The sequence below is a fragment of the Fundulus heteroclitus genome, unplaced genomic scaffold, assembly GCF_011125445.2.
Source record: "Fundulus heteroclitus isolate FHET01 unplaced genomic scaffold, MU-UCD_Fhet_4.1 scaffold_62, whole genome shotgun sequence".
NCBI classification, from domain to species: Eukaryota; Metazoa; Chordata; class Actinopteri; order Cyprinodontiformes; family Fundulidae; genus Fundulus; species Fundulus heteroclitus.
In genome coordinates, this window is record NW_023397055.1 from 69712 (window position 1) to 89059 (window position 19348).

Here is a 19348-nt window from a genome sequence, read left to right on the forward strand (position 1 = left end):
CAAACCCAGCTGACAGGAAGAGCAGCTGAAAGTGAGAGGAGCAGAACCTTTTGGATCTCTGAGGCTTAGTGGTTCTGGGTTCTAGAAGGATCCAGGTTTCTGTGGGTGATAATAGGTTAAATGTTTCTGAAGCAGAACCAGCTCAGTTGAAGATCTTCCTAGTCAGTGAGAGCCAAACAGAACTCTTCCTGTTCTGATCCAAAAGATTTCTTTGGGGGAACCAAACAGAACCTGGGCCTCATTTCTTCTGCTCTCATGATGATTTAGTGAGAAATGCTACAAACATTGATGTGATGTTGTGGTTCTGCTGGTTTCAGGACAAATGTTCCTGTCCAACACATTCTCACTCTCTCCTCGTCACTTAAGGCCCGTTTACACTACACCTAAAAACCGAGCCATGCCGAGACCAGTCCAAGCTTGGATCAGTTAACCGGGATAAAAACGGCCGTTTACACACAAGAGTTATCTCGGTTATCTCGGTTCCTTGGTTGCTCCTCGCCTCCTAGTGACGATCTGCGGTACTGCTGCTCTCTGGGATTGAAGGCGGGACCGAGCAAATCAAAATGGCGGCGCCCGTAACATTCAGGATGTTATGGTTAGAAAGAGTCGGCTTTTGGGACGTGGATAACACAAACAAACGTCTAATAAGGATTTACAGACGCGGGAAACAACGACAGACGCTGAGGTTCATAAGCAAAGTCATCACTGGAAACCATGTGGCACGGTAAGGAAGCTAGTATTATTATGAATGTCTGAAATTTGTCTGAATGGAGTGTGAATCGGGACGTGCAGCCAGACACGGCGGTAAAAACGCGGACAGTCAGCTGACTGTAAGGAGATGACGCGGTCTGCTCATGCGCTCTTTATCAGAAAACCGGGATAAAAAAAAACAGGCCGAGACCTACTCAGGAACTGGTCTGCAGTTAGCGCGGTCCGGTTATGTTTAGCGCGGTCCGGTTCAGTCTGCTGACCGTTTACACACAAGAGTTATCTCGGTTACCTAGCTCGGACTGGTCTCGGCTCGGTTAAAAAAGGGTAGTGTAAGCTGGCCTATATTGATGCCTGGTCAGATTCCCTCAACATTACAGGTTGTTCCTGTCACTATTTGACATGCAGGGTGCCGTCATAGAATATTAGAACAACCCAGCTTATATTAGACATTTAAGCAAAACAGCTGCATTTACATGTATTTTAAAGACATTTGTAATGAGAAGTATGTATATTATTTTCAGAATCTTTGTTCCGGGAAGGCAGACAATCTTTCCTTTATTAGTTCTGTAACATGTTCTATCCATCTAGGCTGACTAAAGCAGGCTACGTTCCAATTAATTATAAGATCAAAAAATGTAATAAATAGTTACCAATTTAATTGGTACTTGGGTGTTGTATTAACAACAAATTTGGCTCAATTATATTAAATTAATTACAAACCAATAAATAAGGAAATATATGAGGACCTGGACAGTTGAAGCCTGCTTCCCCTTGACCTGGGCAGCAGAATCCTACTCTGAGACACCTGGGAGCTTTCCTCTTTGTTTACTTTGTGTGACTCCATACAGTAAAATGTTTGTAAAGTTGTAATGCTCGTCAGTATGACTGCCTACTCATGTTCGATTGTATGTACCTGTATGTTTAAAATTTAATAAAAATTGAGTACAAAAAAATAATCGACCCATTTATCGATAATTAAAATAATCGTTAGTTGCAGCCCTAGTTTGAAGTATAATCCTGTTTATAAAGTTATACCTACAGCTATTTTTTCCATTTAGTATGGGTGTAACTGACATTCATAAGTCTGAGACAAATGCACAGATTCTACTCAAGACACTAATGGTTGTGAAACCTTCACATTGACACCAAAAGAGTTGTTGAGTGTTAAGTTAGACGTAGACGGAAGATGGAGCGGGAGATGGACAGGCGGATTGGTGCAGCGTCTGCTGTGAAGCGGGCGCTGTACCGATCCGTTGTGGTGAAGAGAGAGCTGAGCCAAAAGGCGAAGCTCTCGATTTACCGGTCGATCTACGTTCCTACCCTCATCTATGGTCAAAACATCTAACATTTAAACATCTTAAAACTGTTGAGCATATTTGCCAGAATTATTGAAGCAGAGGCCATGAGCCATGTGTGCATCTACAGCACAATGTGAATATTTCATCTTAAAATGTAGCAAAGAAGAAGATTTCTTCTAAATAAATACATTTTCGTGTTAATACTGTGTCGTTCCGTTATGACACACAAGCACCAGACCGAGGTTTTGCTGCTAACACTTTATTTTAGGACGAACAGAATGGGACAGCTTTCACTCCGTCAGTCCCCCGAACCACTCCTCCCACCAGAGGCCACACATTTCTTCCGGTATGACCCCAAAACAACCCTACTTAAAGAAACAGTAAGTGTGCAACAGTACTTGGCAATTAAGTCTAATACAGATAACACTAAATTTTATTTATTGATTAAATTCACAGTTTATGATTTTAATCTTTGCAAAAGAAAGGTTTATTTACACGTCTTTATGGTGTGGGGAAAAAACACGGTCAGACCGTCATAACAGTTTTCATCTTGCACACCCCCTAGTGGTAGCTCATGCACCTGAATCCCTGCTCTAAGGGACCCTGACCAAGCGTCAATATGTGGCGAGTAGGGAATGAGAATGCGTTGACCTTTTGGATGTGAAAACAGCAATCCTGGTTTCATGCAGCAGGAACTTAAATGCTGATGTTTCTCCTCTGGTCCTTGTTTCAGACATCCTTCCAAAGGTCTTGAAAGAACGCCCGACCCTGGAAAAACTCATAATACAAGCTGAAGCCCTGGAGCTCCGCGCAAAACTTGTCTCCCCCCCCCGCTCTGCGAGTCGGTCCGCGCAAAACTTGTCGTCTTCCCCCCCAACTCACCGCCTCATGTGGTTCGCAGACCATCTCATTTCCCTACGTTAGTGGCGGTAGAGCTTGCTCCAGCTGCTGCTGTGCTGTTTGCTGTAGCTAATGCGGACGTGACTGTGTTGGTTACAGAAAAGTAACTTGACATTGTTAGCTGCTGTCTGCTCCTTGCAGCTGATCTGTGGCTGTCCGCAGTGGTGTAGTGGTCCCTGGAGAAGTGGATATACTCTCAATGTTTGCCCTTTTAGATGCAGCTCAGAATAATGCCGTTTTAGAAACAATGACATGTAACACTGCTCTATTTAGTTTACCCAAAAATCCATCAGTAGGGTTTACTCATTTTAGCCAAAAATATTTAGCCTAAAACATTTAGATTAAAATATTTCCTTGAGCTACTACGTGAGGTGTGAAAATACTGTTGTCTCTTTTTTAGGTTTTATCCATTTTCTGGCAGGTAATGTAAAAATTTCTTTGGTTTATATTGAAGGAATTCCTACACTACATCCAGAATCAACATTATTACTTTAATGTAGGTTTTTCAATATAGACCTATATGATAAGGCATATGGAAAGTCTTAAATTGAATGAAAAAGAGAATCTATAGAAAGAGATAAAGGTAATGACAAGGAGAACATCAAAACTCACTTTGTCTTTGCAAATCATGAATTGTCAAATATACCAGTTGAAACACCCAAAGAACTGTTGATCCTGTTGATTTAGACACCGACAATGAATGTTTAGCCCCTCGATTTTAAAATGGACGGTGATTTTAAACTTGACAGTCAAAAAGGACTTCAGTTAACTATTTTTTATCATTTAAATGTCAAATGTCTGCAGCTGGTTTAAACGCTGCTGCACACCTTTTAATGGAAAAACATAAAATAAAGCATATTACCCGATCCTGGCCTCCCTTCACTGGTTGCCTGTTTATCTTAGAGTTCAGTTTAAAGAACTTCTGTTTGTTTTTAAGGATTTAAACAGCTTACTATTATTGTTGTTTTAAACTGTTGAGTCTTTACCCAAGTCATTTTATTAGATGTTATTTTGTTTACCTCCTGTTAAAGTGCTCTTTAAATAATGATAACAATTATGATGATTATGATCACAAGAAACTTTTGCATCATCACCCAGAAGCTGGAAAGAAAAGAGACAAAAAAAAAATTCACACCTCACTTAGTAACTCAAGGAATTATTTTAAACTAAATATTTTAGGCTAAAATACTAAACTGTTTATAGGTTGTTGTTTTTTCTTCAATCCCACCTTTATGTTTAGTAATTTCTGCCAAAAGCTGCAGCATTTTCATTTAATTCATCTTAATGCATTATTTGCAAGCCATACTCTGATTGGATGGAAAGAAACCTGTCTGTGATTGGCTGGTGAGGTGGACAGTTTTTGAAGTTGCCAGCGCGCAGACAGAGTCGAGCGAACGGAGAAACCAATGACATTATATATTGTGTTTATGGGAAAAATAGCTGAGCGAGCGTACAGCTTGTGTTGAGCGTGGAAGCAGCAGGTCACGGCAGACAAGGAGCCGAGCGCGAGCGAGCATAGTGGGTTGAGAAGAGTTTATCAGAGTTGAGCGCGCGTGCGTGATGTCTAAACACTGAATACCTGTCTCACTGCGCGCTCATACAAAAGACACAAATATCGCTCCAGAGGTGGGTATACGTAATTCTGACTGGAAAATAAGTGGCTATACGCTGTATACCTGCGTACACCCTGGACTACACCACTGCCTGTCCGACTTCATGTGAGATCATGAAGCATTGACACCAATTGTGCAGCTCATTTTTTTTTTTTTTTTTTACAAACACGGCAAAATCCTTCATCATCCTTACCGTTGACAGGCTGCAGCCATGTCCCCAATTCCACGTTTTCCATCCACTTTAGTTGAAATTAGCATTTTCCCATTCTCTAAATCTTTCTCCGGCTCGAGCTTTGAGCTCCGGCTCCAGCTCCTAACATTGTAAAAACATACGGCTTTACGATCAACCGGAAGCAGTTCCTCGCAAACACGCGGAATCAGTTATATCTGATAATATATCGGACAAAACTGTTTTTATGACCGTATTTTTTTTTAGAAAAAAAAATAATGGCACCAATAATCACATTTAATGACTTTTAATGGTAATTAAGGCCTTAATTAAAAAAAAAATTCATTTAATGACTATTAATGCCCCGCGGAAACCCTGAAATAGGTCAGGTGCAAAACGGCTGATTTTAAACATCTTCTATTGTGTAAACCATGCTCCATCAGCTTTGTTCCAAAACAAAGTACATCCAGTGCCAAAACAAACGATAAGCCCAGTACAGCCCGAACAAGCCAAGATAAAGACGGCCAGAAAGATGACACAGAATGAGGCGTTGTCAGAGCTACAGGAGAATTCATCCCAGATCTCAGCAGGACAAAGAGAGGACCAAGAACCGCCATCGTCACGAACACCGATCCAGACTGGACCCGCCTCGCCTTCCTCTCCACAAAGTCCAGATGTTCCTTTTCTGGAATTTTCTCACACCATGAACAAAGTCCTTAAGATTGGTCTACAGATGACATCCTTTCCACATAACCACAGCTCTGTGACTAAACCAGCATCTTCCAAAGGCCGCAGAGCCCCAGATCCTCCTCTACGTATCACAGAACACTCTGGTCATATAAACTGGGTTTATTAAACATTAGATCTCTGTCAGGAAAATCCCTTTTAATTAATTACTTTATTATTGACAATAATCTTGATGTTATGTTTTTAACAGAAACATGGTAACATGAATCTAATGAAGAAGTTATACTGATGGAGTCAACACCTCCAAACTACAATTTTCTTTGTGAGAGCAGACAGCAAAGGAAAGGTGGAGGAGTAGCAACATTGTTTAATGATTCACTAAAGTATAAAAAGGTGTTTTTGGGAAATTTGGCTCTCCAGGTAAAAAGCCATGTACGAACTATGTTTCTGAATGTTTACAGGCCTCCTAAGTCCACATCAAACTTTTTTAATGATTTTAGTGACCTCTTGTCTGTGATATGTGTTGATTATGACTTTTTAATTATTGTGGGAGACTTCAACTTTCACGTTGACAACCCTGAAGACAGAAGTGCAAAAGAACTGTTTGACACACTTAGAAACTTTGGTTTAACTCAGCATGTTAAACAGCCAACACACAAAAAGGGACATATTTTAGACTTAATCATCACTAAAGGTCTAAAAATTTCACAGGTCAATGTAACTGATGTTGCCTTATCCGATCACTTCTCCGTTACCTTTGAATGTATCATTACCAGTGACTCATTTAGCCAAAGGGACATCGTAAGAAAACGCACCTTTAAGGACAATGCCACTGAAACTTTTATTCAAGCTTACTCTGCTACTTCAACCTTGGGCTGGAACTCAGTAGATGAGCTAGTAGATAACTTTCATTCTAAAGTCTCAGACATCATTGACTGCATTGCTCCAGTTAAATTGAAAGTTTTTTCCAGGAAGAAAAAATCTCCTTGGAGAAATGCTCCAGCAGCTAGAAGTGAAAAAAGAGAATGTCGAAAAGCTGAACGCAGGTGGAGAAAGAATAGACTCCAGGTTCACTATGACATCTATAAAGAGAGACTTAACAGATATAACTTACAACTGAGAAGTGCAAGAGAATCTTTTTTCTCTGAGATCATTAAGAAAAACATTAATAATGCTCGTGTCTTATTTGCCACAGTCGACAGATTAACAAATCCTCCTGTGTCCTTGGCTTCAGAACTCCACTCCACCAGGGCCTGCAACGAATTTGCTAACTTCTTTACTGAAAAAATCCTAAAAATTAGAGGATCACTTTGTACTACCATATCAACACCAGAACCAATGCTTTATTCAGCTGGAACTATTTCTGACAAAATGTCCCATTTCAGCGAAATAAACCACAAAAGCTTAGAGCAGATCATTCAGCAGCTAAGTTCCTCCTCCTGCTGCCTTGATGTTCTACCCACAGCTTTCTTTAAAAAAGTTTTACCTGTCATAGCGTCTGATTTGACTCAGATAATAAACACGTCCCTTCTGTCAGGTGTTTTCCCCCAGTCCCTAAAAACAGCAATTATCAATCCACTGCTGAAAAAGAACAATTTAGACAAACTACTACTCCAGAACTACAGGCCCATCTCAAACCTCCCCTTTATCAGTAAGATTATTGAAAAAGTTGTATTTCAACAATTAAACACCTTCTTAACAACGACCAGTCACTTTGATGTTTTCCAGTCAGGTTTCCTCACCACAGTACAGAGACCGCCCTTATCAAGGTGTTTAATGACATCCATATAAATACAGACTGTGGAAGAACCACCGTGCTGGTTCTATTGGACCTCAGTGCAGCATTTGATACTGTTGATCACTCCATTCTGTTAGACCGTCTGGAAAACTGGGTCGGCCTTTCTGGTACAGCTCTCCACTGGTTAAATCCTACTTAAAGGACAGGGAATTTTTTGTATCAGTAGGTAACTTTACATCAGAGATGACAAAAATCACATGTGGGGTTCCCCAAGGGTCCATTCTGGGTCCCCTCCTCTTCAATATCTACATGCTCCCTCTAGCCCAGATAATAAAAATAATAACATCAGCTACCATAACTATGCAGACGACACACAGCTCTACATCACCATGTCAACAGGTGACTATGAACCAGTTCAGGCACTGAGTAAATGTTTAGAAGAAATCAATGCATGGATGTACCAATATTTTCTTCAGTTGAATAAAAACAAGACAGAAGTAATAATATTTGGACCAATAGAGGAGAGATCAAAAGTTATCACACAGTTTCAGCTGCTTCAGCTAAAAACCACTAATCAGGCCTGAAATCTGGGAGTAGTGATGGACTCAGACCTGAACCTTCAAAAGCATCTAAAGACAATTACAAGGTCAGCTTTCTACCACCTGAAGAACATTTCTAGGATTAAAGGACTGATGTCTCAGCAGGATCTGGAAAAACTAATCCATGCGTTTATATTTAGTAGAACTGATCACTGCAACGGTGTTTTCACAGGTCTGCCTAAAAAGTGGATCAGACAGCTGCAGCTGATCCTGAACGCTGCTGCCCGCGTCCTCACTAAGACTAAGAACGTAGAGAACATGGACCCGGTTCTGAAGTCCTCACTAAGACTAAGAACGTAGAGAACATGGACCCGGTTCTGAAGTCCTCACTAAGACTAAGAAAGTAGAGAACATGGACCCGGTTCTGAAGTCCTCACTAAGACTGAGAACGTAGAGAACATGGACCCGGTTCTGAAGTCCTCACTAAGACTAAGAACGTAGAGAACATGGACCCGGTTCTGAAGTCCTCACTAAGACTAAGAACGTAGAGAACATGGACCCGGTTCTGAAGTCCTCACTAACACCAGGAAAGTAGAGAACATGGACCCGGTTCTGAAGTCCTTCCACTAAGACTAAGAATGTAGAGAACATGTACCCGGTTCTGAAGTCCTCACTAAGACTGAGAACGTAGAGAACATGGACCCGGTTCTGAAGTCCTTCCACTAAGACTAAGAATGTAGAGAACATGTACCCGGTTCTGAAGTCCTCACTAAGACTAAGAACGTAGAGAACATGGATCCGGTTCTGAAGTCCTTCCACTAAGACTGAGAACGTAGAGAACATGGACCCGGTTCTGAAGTCCTTCCACTAAGACTGAGAACGTAGAGAACATGGACCCGGTTCTGAAGTCCTTCCACTAAGACTGAGAACGTAGAGAACATGGACCCGGTTCTGAAGTCCTCACTAAGACTAAGAACGTAGAGAACGTCGAGAACATGGACCCGGTTCTGAAGTCCTCACTAAGACTAAGAATGTTGAGAACATGGACCCGGTTCTGAAGTCCTCACTAAGACTGAGAACGTAGAGAACATGGACCCGGTTCTGAAGTCCTTCCACTAAGACTGAGAACGTAGAGAACATGGACCCGGTTCTGAAGTCCTCACTAAGACTAAGAACGTAGAGAACATGGACCTGGTTCTGAAGTCCTTCCACTAAGACTAAGAACGTAGAGAACATGGATCCGGTTCTGAAGTCCTTCCACTAAGACTAAGAACGTAGAGAACATGGACTCAGTTCTAAAGTCCTCACTGAGACTAAGAATGTAGAGAACATGGACCCGGTTCTCAAGTCCTCACTAAGACTAAGAACGTAGAGAACATGGACCCGGTTCTGAAGTCCTTCCACTAAGACTAAGAACGTAGAGAACATGGATCCGGTTCTGAAGTCCTTCCAATAAGACTAAGAACGTAGAGAAGATGGACTCGGTTCTGAAGTCCTCGATAAGACTAAGAATGTAGAGAACATGGACCTGGTTCTGAAGTCCTCACTAAGACTAAGAACGTAGAGAACATGGACCCAGTTCTGAAGTCCTTCCACTAAGACTAAGAACGTAGAGAACATGGATCCGGTTCTGAAGTCCTTCCACTAAGACTAAGAACGTAGAGAACATGGACTCGGTTCTAAAGTCCTCACTGAGACTAAGAATGTAGAGAACATGGACCCGGTTCTGAAGTCCTCACTAAGACTAAGAACGTAGAGAACATGGACCTGGTTCTGAAGTCCTTCCACTAAGACTAAGAACGTAGAGAACATGGATCCGGTTCTGAAGTCCTCACTAAGACTAAGAACGTAGAGAACATGGACCTGGTTCTGAAGTCCTTCCACTAAAACTAAGAATGTAGAGAACATGGACCCGGTTCTGAAGTCCTTCCACTAAGACTGAGAACGTAGAGAACATGGACCCGGTTCTGAAGTCCTCACTAAGACTGAGAACGTAGAGATCATGGACCCGGTTCTGAAGTCCTCACTAAGACTAAGAACGTCGAGAACATGGACCCGGTTCTGAAGTCCTTCCACTAAGACTAAGAATGTAGAGAACATGTACCCGGTTCTGAAGTCCTCACTAAGACTAAGAACGTAGAGAACATGGACCCGGTTCTGAAGTCCTTCCACTAAGACTAAGAACGTAGAGAACATGGACCCGGTTCTGAAGTCCTCACTAAGACTAAGAACGTAGAAAACATGGACCCGGTTCTGAAGTCCTCACTAAGACTAAGAACGTAGAGAACATGGACCCGGTTCTGAAGTCCTTCCACTAAGACTAAGAATGTAGAGAACATGTACCCGGTTCTGAAGTCCTCACTAAGACTAAGAACGTAGAGAACATGGACCCGGTTCTGAAGTCCTTCCACTAAGACTAAGAACGTCGAGAACATGGACCCGGTTCTGAAGTCCTTCCACTAAGACTAAGAACGTAGAAAACATGGATCCGGTTCTGAAGTCCTTCCACTAAGACTGAGAACGTAGAGAACATGGACCCGGTTCTGAAGTCCTTCCACTAAGACTGAGAACGAAGAGAACATGGACCCGGTTCTGAAGTCCTTCCACTAAGACTGAGAACGTAGAGAACATGGACCCGGTTCTGAAGTCCTCACTAAGACTAAGAACGTAGAGAACGTCGAGAACATGGACCCGGTTCTGAAGTCCTCACTAAGACTAAGAACATAGAGAACATGGACCCGGTTCTGAAGTCCTCACTAAGACTAAGAATGTTGAGAACATGGACCCGGTTCTGAAGTCCTTCCACTAAGACTGAGAACGTAGAGAACATGGACCCGGTTCTGAAGTCCTCACTAAGACTAAGAATGTTGAGAACATGGACCCGGTTCTGAAGTCCTTCCACTGAGACTGAGAACGTAGAGAACATGGACCCGGTTCTGAAGTCCTCACTAAGACTAAGAACGTAGAGAACATGGACCTGGTTCTGAAGTCCTTCCACTAAGACTAAGAACGTAGAGAACATGGATCCGGTTCTGAAGTCCTTCCACTAAGACTAAGAACGTAGAGAACATGGACTCGGTTCTAAAGTCCTCACTGAGACTAAGAATGTAGAGAACATGGACCCGGTTCTCAAGTCCTCACTAAGACTAAGAACGTAGAGATCATGGACCCGGTTCTGAAGTCCTTCCACTAAGACTAAGAACGTAGAGAACATGGATCCGGTTCTGAAGTCCTTCCAATAAGACTAAGAACGTAGAGAAGATGGACTCGGTTCTGAAGTCCTCGGTAAGACTAAGAATGTAGAGAACATGGACCCGGTTCTGAAGTCCTCACTAAGACTAAGAACGTAGAGAACATGGACCCAGTTCTGAAGTCCTTCCACTAAGACTAAGAACGTAGAGAACATGGATCCGGTTCTGAAGTCCTTCCACTAAGACTAAGAACGTAGAGAACATGGACTCGGTTCTAAAGTCCTCACTGAGACTAAGAATGTAGAGAACATGGACCCGGTTCTGAAGTCCTCACTAAGACTAAGAATGTAGAGAACATGGACCTGGTTCTGAAGTCCTTCCACTAAGACTAAGAACGTAGAGAACATGGATCCGGTTCTGAAGTCCTCACTAAGACTAAGAACGTAGAGAACATGGACCTGGTTCTGAAGTCCTTCCACTAAAACTAAGAATGTAGAGAACATGAACCCGGTTCTGAAGTCCTTCCACTAAGACTGAGAACGTAGAGAACATGGACCCGGTTCTGAAGTCCTCACTAAGACTGAGAACGTAGAGATCATGGACCCGGTTCTGAAGTCCTCACTAAGACTAAGAACGTCGAGAACATGGACCCGGTTCTGAAGTCCTTCCACTAAGACTAAGAACGTAGAAAACATGGATCCGGTTCTGAAGTCCTCACTAAGACTAAGAACGTAGAAAACATGGACCTGGTTCTGAAGTCCTTCCACTAAGACTAAGAACGTAGAGAACATGGATCCGGTTCTGAAGTCCTCACTAAGACTAAGAACGTAGAGAACATGGACCTGGTTCTGAAGTCCTTCCACTAAAACTAAGAATGTAGAGAACATGGACCCGGTTCTGAAGTCCTTCCACTAAGACTGAGAACGTAGAGAACATGGACCCGGTTCTGAAGTCCTCACTAAGACTGAGAATGTAGAGATCATGGACCCGGTTCTGAAGTCCTCACTAAGACTAAGAACGTAGAGAACATGGACCCGGTTCTGAAGTCCTCACTAAGACTAAGAATGTTGAGAACATGGACCCGGTTCTGAAGTCCTCACTAAGACTGAGAACGTAGAGAACATGGACCCGGTTCTGAAGTCCTTCCACTAAGACTAAGAACGTAGAGAACATGGACCCGGTTCTGAAGTCCTTCCACTAAGACTAAGAACGTAGAGAACATGGATCCGGTTCTGAAGTCCTTCCAATAAGACTAAGAACGTAGAGAAGATGGACTCGGTTCTGAAGTCCTCACTAAGACTAAGAACATAGAGAACATGGACCCGGTTCTGAAGTCCTCACTAAGACTAAGAATGTTGAGAACATGGACCCGGTTCTGAAGTCCTCACTAAGACTGAGAACGTAGAGAACATGGACCCGGTTCTGAAGTCCTTCCACTAAGACTGAGAACGTAGGGAACATGGACCCGGTTCTGAAGTCCTCACTAAAACTAAGAATGTAGAGAACATGGACCCGGTTCTGAAGTCCTTCCACTAAGACTGAGAATGTAGAGATCATGGACCCGGTTCTGAAGTCCTCACTAAGACTAAGAACGTAGAGAACATGGACCCGGTTCTGAAGTCCTCACTAAGACTAAGAATGTTGAGAACATGGACCCGGTTCTGAAGTCCTCACTAAGACTGAGAACGTAGAGAACATGGACCCGGTTCTGAAGTCCTTCCACTAAGACTAAGAACGTAGAGAACATGGACCCGGTTCTGAAGTCCTTCCACTAAGACTAAGAACGTAGAGAACATGGATCCGGTTCTGAAGTCCTTCCAATAAGACTAAGAACGTAGAGAAGATGGACTCGGTTCTGAAGTCCTCACTAAGACTAAGAACATAGAGAACATGGACCCGGTTCTGAAGTCCTCACTAAGACTAAGAATGTTGAGAACATGGACCCGGTTCTGAAGTCCTCACTAAGACTGAGAACGTAGAGAACATGGACCCGGTTCTGAAGTCCTTCCACTAAGACTGAGAACGTAGGGAACATGGACCCGGTTCTGAAGTCCTCACTAAAACTAAGAACGTAGAGAACATGGACCTGGTTCTGAAGTCCTTCCACTAAGACTAAGAACGTAGAGAACATGGATCCGGTTCTGAAGTCCTTCCACTAAGACTAAGAACGTAGAGAACATGGACTCGGTTCTAAAGTCCTCACTGAGACTAAGAATGTAGAGAACATGGACCCGGTTCTCAAGTCCTCACTAAGACTAAGAACGTAGAGAACATGGACCCGGTTCTGAAGTCCTTCCACTAAGACTAAGAACGTAGAGAACATGGATCCGGTTCTGAAGTCCTTCCAATAAGACTAAGAACGTAGAGAAGATGGACTCGGTTCTGAAGTCCTCACTAAGACTAAGAACATAGAGAACATGGACCCGGTTCTGAAGTCCTCACTAAGACTAAGAATGTTGAGAACATGGACCCGGTTCTGAAGTCCTCACTAAGACTGAGAACGTAGAGAACATGGACCCGGTTCTGAAGTCCTTCCACTAAGACTGAGAACGTAGGGAACATGGACCCGGTTCTGAAGTCCTCACTAAGACTAAGAACGTAGAGAACATGGATCCGGTTCTGAAGTCCTTCCACTAAGACTAAGAACGTAGAGAACATGGACTCGGTTCTGAAGTCCTCACTGAGACTAAGAATGTAGAGAACATGGACCCGGTTCTCAAGTCCTCACTAAAACTAAGAACGTAGAGAACATGGACCTGGTTCTGAAGTCCTTCCACTAAGACTAAGAACGTAGAGAACATGGACCCGGTTCTGAAGTCCTTCCACTAAGACTGAGAACGTAGAGAACATGGACCCGGTTCTGAAGTCCTCACTAAGACTAAGAACGTAGAGAACGTTGAGAACATGGACCCGGTTCTGAAGTCCTCACTAAGACTAAGAACATAGAGAACATGGACCCGGTTCTGAAGTCCTCACTAAGACTAAGAATGTTGAGAACATGGACCCGGTTCTGAAGTCCTCACTAAGACTGAGAACGTAGAGAACATGGACCCGGTTCTGAAGTCCTTCCACTAAGACTGAGAACGTAGAGAACATGGACCCGGTTCTGAAGTCCTCACTAAGACTAAGAACGTAGAGAACATGGACCTGGTTCTGAAGTCCTTCCACTAAGACTAAGAACGTAGAGAACATGGATCCGGTTCTGAAGTCCTTCCACTAAGACTAAGAACGTAGAGAACATGGACCCGGTTCTAAAGTCCTCACTGAGACTAAGAATGTAGAGAACATGGACCCGGTTCTGAAGTCCTCACTAAGACTAAGAACATAGAGAACATGGACCCGGTTCTGAAGTCCTCACTAAGACTAAGAACGTCGAGAACATGGACCCGGTTCTGAAGTCCTTCCACTAAGACTAAGAACGTAGAAAACATGGATCCGGTTCTGAAGTCCTTCCACTAAGACTGAGAACGTAGAGAACATGGACCCGGTTCTGAAGTCCTTCCACTAAGACTGAGAACGTAGAGAACATGGACCCGGTTCTGAAGTCCTTCCACTAAGACTGAGAACGTAGAGAACATGGACCCGGTTCTGAAGTCCTCACTAAGACTAAGAACGTAGAGAACGTCGAGAACATGGACCCGGTTCTGAAGTCCTCACTAAGACTAAGAACGTCGAGAACATGGACCCGGTTCTGAAGTCCTCACTAAGACTAAGAATGTTGAGAACATGGACCCGGTTCTGAAGTCCTCACTAAGACTGAGAACGTAGAGAACATGGACCCGGTTCTGAAGTCCTCACTAAGACTAAGAACGTAGAGAACATGGACCTGGTTCTGAAGTCCTTCCACTAAGACTAAGAACGTAGAGAACATGGATCCGGTTCTGAAGTCCTCACTAAGACTAAGAACGTAGAGAACATGGACCTGGTTCTGAAGTCCTTCCACTAAGACTGAGAACAAAGAGAACATGGACCCGGTTCTGAAGTCCTTCCACTAAGACTGAGAACAAAGAGAACATGGACCCGGTTCTGAAGTCCTTCCACTAAGACTGAGAACAAAGAGAACATGGACCCGGTTCTGAAGTCCTCACTAAGACTAAGAACGTCGAGAACATGGACCCGGTTCTGAAGTCCTTCCACTAAGACTAAGAACGTAGAAAACATGGATCCGGTTCTGAAGTCCTCACTAAGACTAAGAACGTAGAGAACATGGACCTGGTTCTGAAGTCCTTCCACTAAGACTAAGAACGTAGAGAACATGGATCCGGTTCTGAAGTCCTCACTAAGACTAAGAACGTAGAGAACATGGACCTGGTTCTGAAGTCCTTCCACTAAAACTAAGAATGTAGAGAACATGGACCCGGTTCTGAAGTCCTTCCACTAAGACTGAGAACGTAGAGAACATGGACCCGGTTCTGAAGTCCTCACTAAGACTGAGAACGTAGAGATCATGGACCCGGTTCTGAAGTCCTCACTAAGACTAAGAACGTCGAGAACATGGACCCGGTTCTGAAGTCCTTCCACTAAGACTAAGAACGTAGAAAACATGGATCCGGTTCTGAAGTCCTTCCACTAAGACTGAGAACGTAGAGAACATGGACCCGGTTCTGAAGTCCTTCCACTAAGACTGAGAACGTAGAGAACATGGACCCGGTTCTGAAGTCCTTCCACTAAGACTGAGAACGTAGGGAACATGGACCCGGTTCTGAAGTCCTCACTAAGACTAAGAACGTAGAGAACATGGACCTGGTTCTGAAGTCCTTCCACTAAGACTAAGAACGTAGAGAACATGGATCCGGTTCTGAAGTCCTTCCACTAAGACTAAGAACGTAGAGAACATGGACTCGGTTCTAAAGTCCTCACTGAGACTAAGAATGTAGAGAACATGGACCCGGTTCTCAAGTCCTCACTAAGACTAAGAACATAGAGAACATGGACCCGGTTCTGAAGTCCTTCCACTAAGACTAAGAACGTAGAGAACATGGATCCGGTTCTGAAGTCCTTCCAATAAGACTAAGAACGTAGAGAAGATGGACTCGGTTCTGAAGTCCTCACTAAGACTAAGAACATAGAGAACATGGACCCGGTTCTGAAGTCCTCACTAAGACTAAGAATGTTGAGAACATGGACCCGGTTCTGAAGTCCTCACTAAGACTGAGAACGTAGAGAACATGGACCCGGTTCTGAAGTCCTCACTAAGACTAAGAACGTAGAGAACATGGACCTGGTTCTGAAGTCCTTCCAATAAGACTAAGAACGTAGAGAAGATGGACTCGGTTCTGAAGTCCTCACTAAGACTAAGAATGTAGAGAACATGGACCCGGTTCTGAAGTCCTCACTAAGACTAAGAACGTAGAGAACATGGACCTGGTTCTGAAGTCCTTCCACTAAGACTAAGAACGTAGAGAACATGGATCCGGTTCTGAAGTCCTTCCACTAAGACTGAGAACGTAGAGAACATGGACTCGGTTCTAAAGTCCTCACTGAGAATAAGAATGTAGAGAACATGGACCCGGTTCTCAAGTCCCCACTAAGACTAAGAACGTAGAGAACATGGACCTGGTTCTGAAGTCCTTCCACTAAGACTAAGAACGTAGAGAACATGGATCCGGTTCTGAAGTCCTTCCAATAAGACTAAGAACGTAGAGAAGATGGACTCGGTTCTGAAGTCCTCACTAAGACTAAGAATGTAGAGAACATGGACCCGGTTCTGAAGTCCTCACTAAGACTAAGAACGTAGAGAACATGGACCCGGTTCTGAAGTCCTCACTAAGACTAAGAACGTAGAGAACATGGATCCGGTTCTGAAGTCCTTCCACTAAGACTAAGAACGTAGAGAACATGGACCCGGTTCTGAAGTCCTCACTAAGACTAAGAACGTAGAGAACATGGACCCGGTTCTGAAGTCCTCACTAAGACTAAGAACGTAGAGAACATGGATCCGGTTCTGAAGTCCTTCCACTAAGACTAAGAACGTAGAGAACATGGACCCGGTTCTGAAGTCCTTCCACTAAGACTAAGAACGTAGAGAACATGGACCCGTTTCTGAAGTCCTCACTAAGACTAAGAACGTAGAGAACATGGACCCGGTTCTGAAGTCCTCACTAAGACTAAGAACGTAGAGAACGTCGAGAACATGGACCCGGTTCTGAAGTCCTCACTAAGACTAAGAACATAGAGAACATGGACCCGGTTCTGAAGTCCTCACTAAGACTAAGAACGTAGGGAACATGGACCCGGTTCTGAAGTCCTTCCACTAAGACTAAGAACGTAGAGAACATGGACCCGGTTCTGAAGTCCTTCCACTAAGACTAAGAACATAGAGAACATGGACCCGGTTCTGAAGTCCTTCCACTAAGACTAAGAACGTAGAGAACATGGACCCGGTTCTGAAGTCCTCACTAAGACTAAGAATGTAGAGAACATGGACCCGGTTCTGAAGTCCTTCCACTAAGACTGAGAACGTAGAGAACATGGACCCGGTTCTGAAGTCCTTCCACTAAGACTGAGAACGTAGAGAACATGGACCCGGTTCTGAAGTCCTTCAACTAAGACTGAGAACGTAGAGAACATGGACCCGGTTCTGAAGTCCTTCCACTAAGACTGAGAACGTAGAGAACATGGACCCGGTTCTGAAGTCCTCACTAAGACTGAGAACGTAGAGAACATGGACCCGGTTCTGAAGTCCTTCCACTAAGACTAAGAACGTAGAGAACATGGATCCGGTTCTGAAGTCCTTCCACTAAGACTGAGAACGTAGAGAACATGGACCCGGTTCTGAAGTCCTCACTAAGACTAAGAACGTAGAGAACGTCGAGAACATGGACCCGGTTCTGAAGTCCTAACTAAGACTAAGAACATAGAGAACATGGACCCGGTTTTGAAGTCCTCACTAAGACTAAGAACGTAGAGAACATGGACCCGGTTCTGAAGTCCTCACTAAGACTAAGAACATAGAGAACATGGACCTGGTTCTGAAGTCCTTCCACTAAGACTAAGAACGTAGAGAACATGGACCCGGTTCTGAAGTCCTCACTAAGACTAAGAACGTAGAGAACATGGACCCGGTTCTGAAGTCCTCACTAAGACTAAGAACGTAGAGAACATGGACCCGGTTCTGAAGTCCTCACTAAGACTAAGAACGTAGAGAACATGGACCCGGTTCTGAAGTCCTCACTAAGACTAAGAACGTAGAGAACATGGACCCGGTTCTGAAGTCCTCACTAAGACTAAGAACATAGAGAACATGGACCTGGTTCTGAAGTCCTTCCACTAAGACTAAGAACGTAGAGAACATGGACCCGGTTCTGAAGTCCTTCCACTAAGACTAAGAACGTAGAGAACATGGACCTGGTTCTGAAGTCCTCACTAAGACTAAGAACGTAGAGAACATGGACCCGGTTCTGAAGTCCTCACTAAGACTAAGAACGTAGAGAACATGGACCCGGTTCTGAAGTCCTTCCACTAAGACTAAGAACGTAGAGAACATGGACCCGGTTCTAAAGTCCTTCCACTAAGACTAAGAACGTAGAGAACATGGACCCGGTTCTGAAGTCCTTCCACTAATACTAAGAACGTAGAGAACATGGACCCGGTTCTGAAGTCCTCAGTAAGACTAAGAACGTAGAGAACATGGACCCGGTTCTGAAGTCCTTCCACTAAGACTAAGAACGTAGAGAACATGGACCCGGTTCTGAAGTCCTTCCATGGCTCCCTGTATCTCAGAGAATAGACTTTAAAATCCTTCTGTTAGTCTATAAATCCCTGAATTAGCTCCTAAATCCATCACAGACTTGTTATCAGGGCATCAACCCTCCAGACCACTCAGGTCTTCTGGCTCCAGCCTGCTCTGCAGAACCAGAACCAGAACCAGGCATGGAGAAGCAGCATTTAGTTCCTATGCTCCACTGATCTGAAACAAACTCCCAGAAAACTGTAAAGGTGCTGAAAGCCTGAGTTCCTTTAAATCAAGATTAAAAACATCTGTTTAGGATTATCTTTGAATGTTCTAGTTAAGCAGTTTTACTGTTTTTAATTTTCTTTTTTTGTTTCTACATTTTATTCCTATGTTTTAATCACTTTGCATTGTCTCTGTATTGAATTATGCTATATAAATAAATTTGCCTTGCCTTCTGTTGGTTCTGCTCTCCAACTTGTTCCTCCAGCAGTGAAGCCGGACCCAGAGATTTAAACCACTGACCTTTGACCCGGACATCAACTTGTTTCCTCATCAGGATGTTTCCTTCTCTGGAGACGATGCAGGTGTAAATGTCAGTGTCTCTATCTGTGGGATGTTTCAGAGTCAGACTGAGGTCTCCAGTTCTCAGCATGTCTTCATTCATCTTGGTTCTGTTTCTGTAGAACTGGTCCTGTTCTTTAGGATGATCAGAACCGTTCTCATACACATGGACCCTCCTGTCTCCTCTGTCCTTCCACTCCACTCTAGCATCTCCAGGCAGGGTAACTGTGGTTCTGCAGGGCAGCAGGACAGACTCCTCCCCTGAA

The 19348-nt window shown here is 43.7% G+C and overlaps 1 protein-coding gene across 1 annotated transcript in view; it reads right to left on the reverse strand.

The window, feature by feature from the left end:
* Nucleotides 1-19080, reverse strand: part of LOC118561357 — a 38883-nt gene extending 19803 nt beyond the window's left edge. Inside the window, exon 1 of the mRNA XM_036133407.1 lies at nucleotides 19044-19080. Within this exon, the coding sequence (XP_035989300.1) occupies nucleotides 19044-19074 (31 nt within the window). The 5' untranslated portion in view covers nucleotides 19075-19080. The remainder of the gene's footprint in view (nucleotides 1-19043) is intronic.
* Nucleotides 19081-19348: the final 268 nt, after the last annotated feature.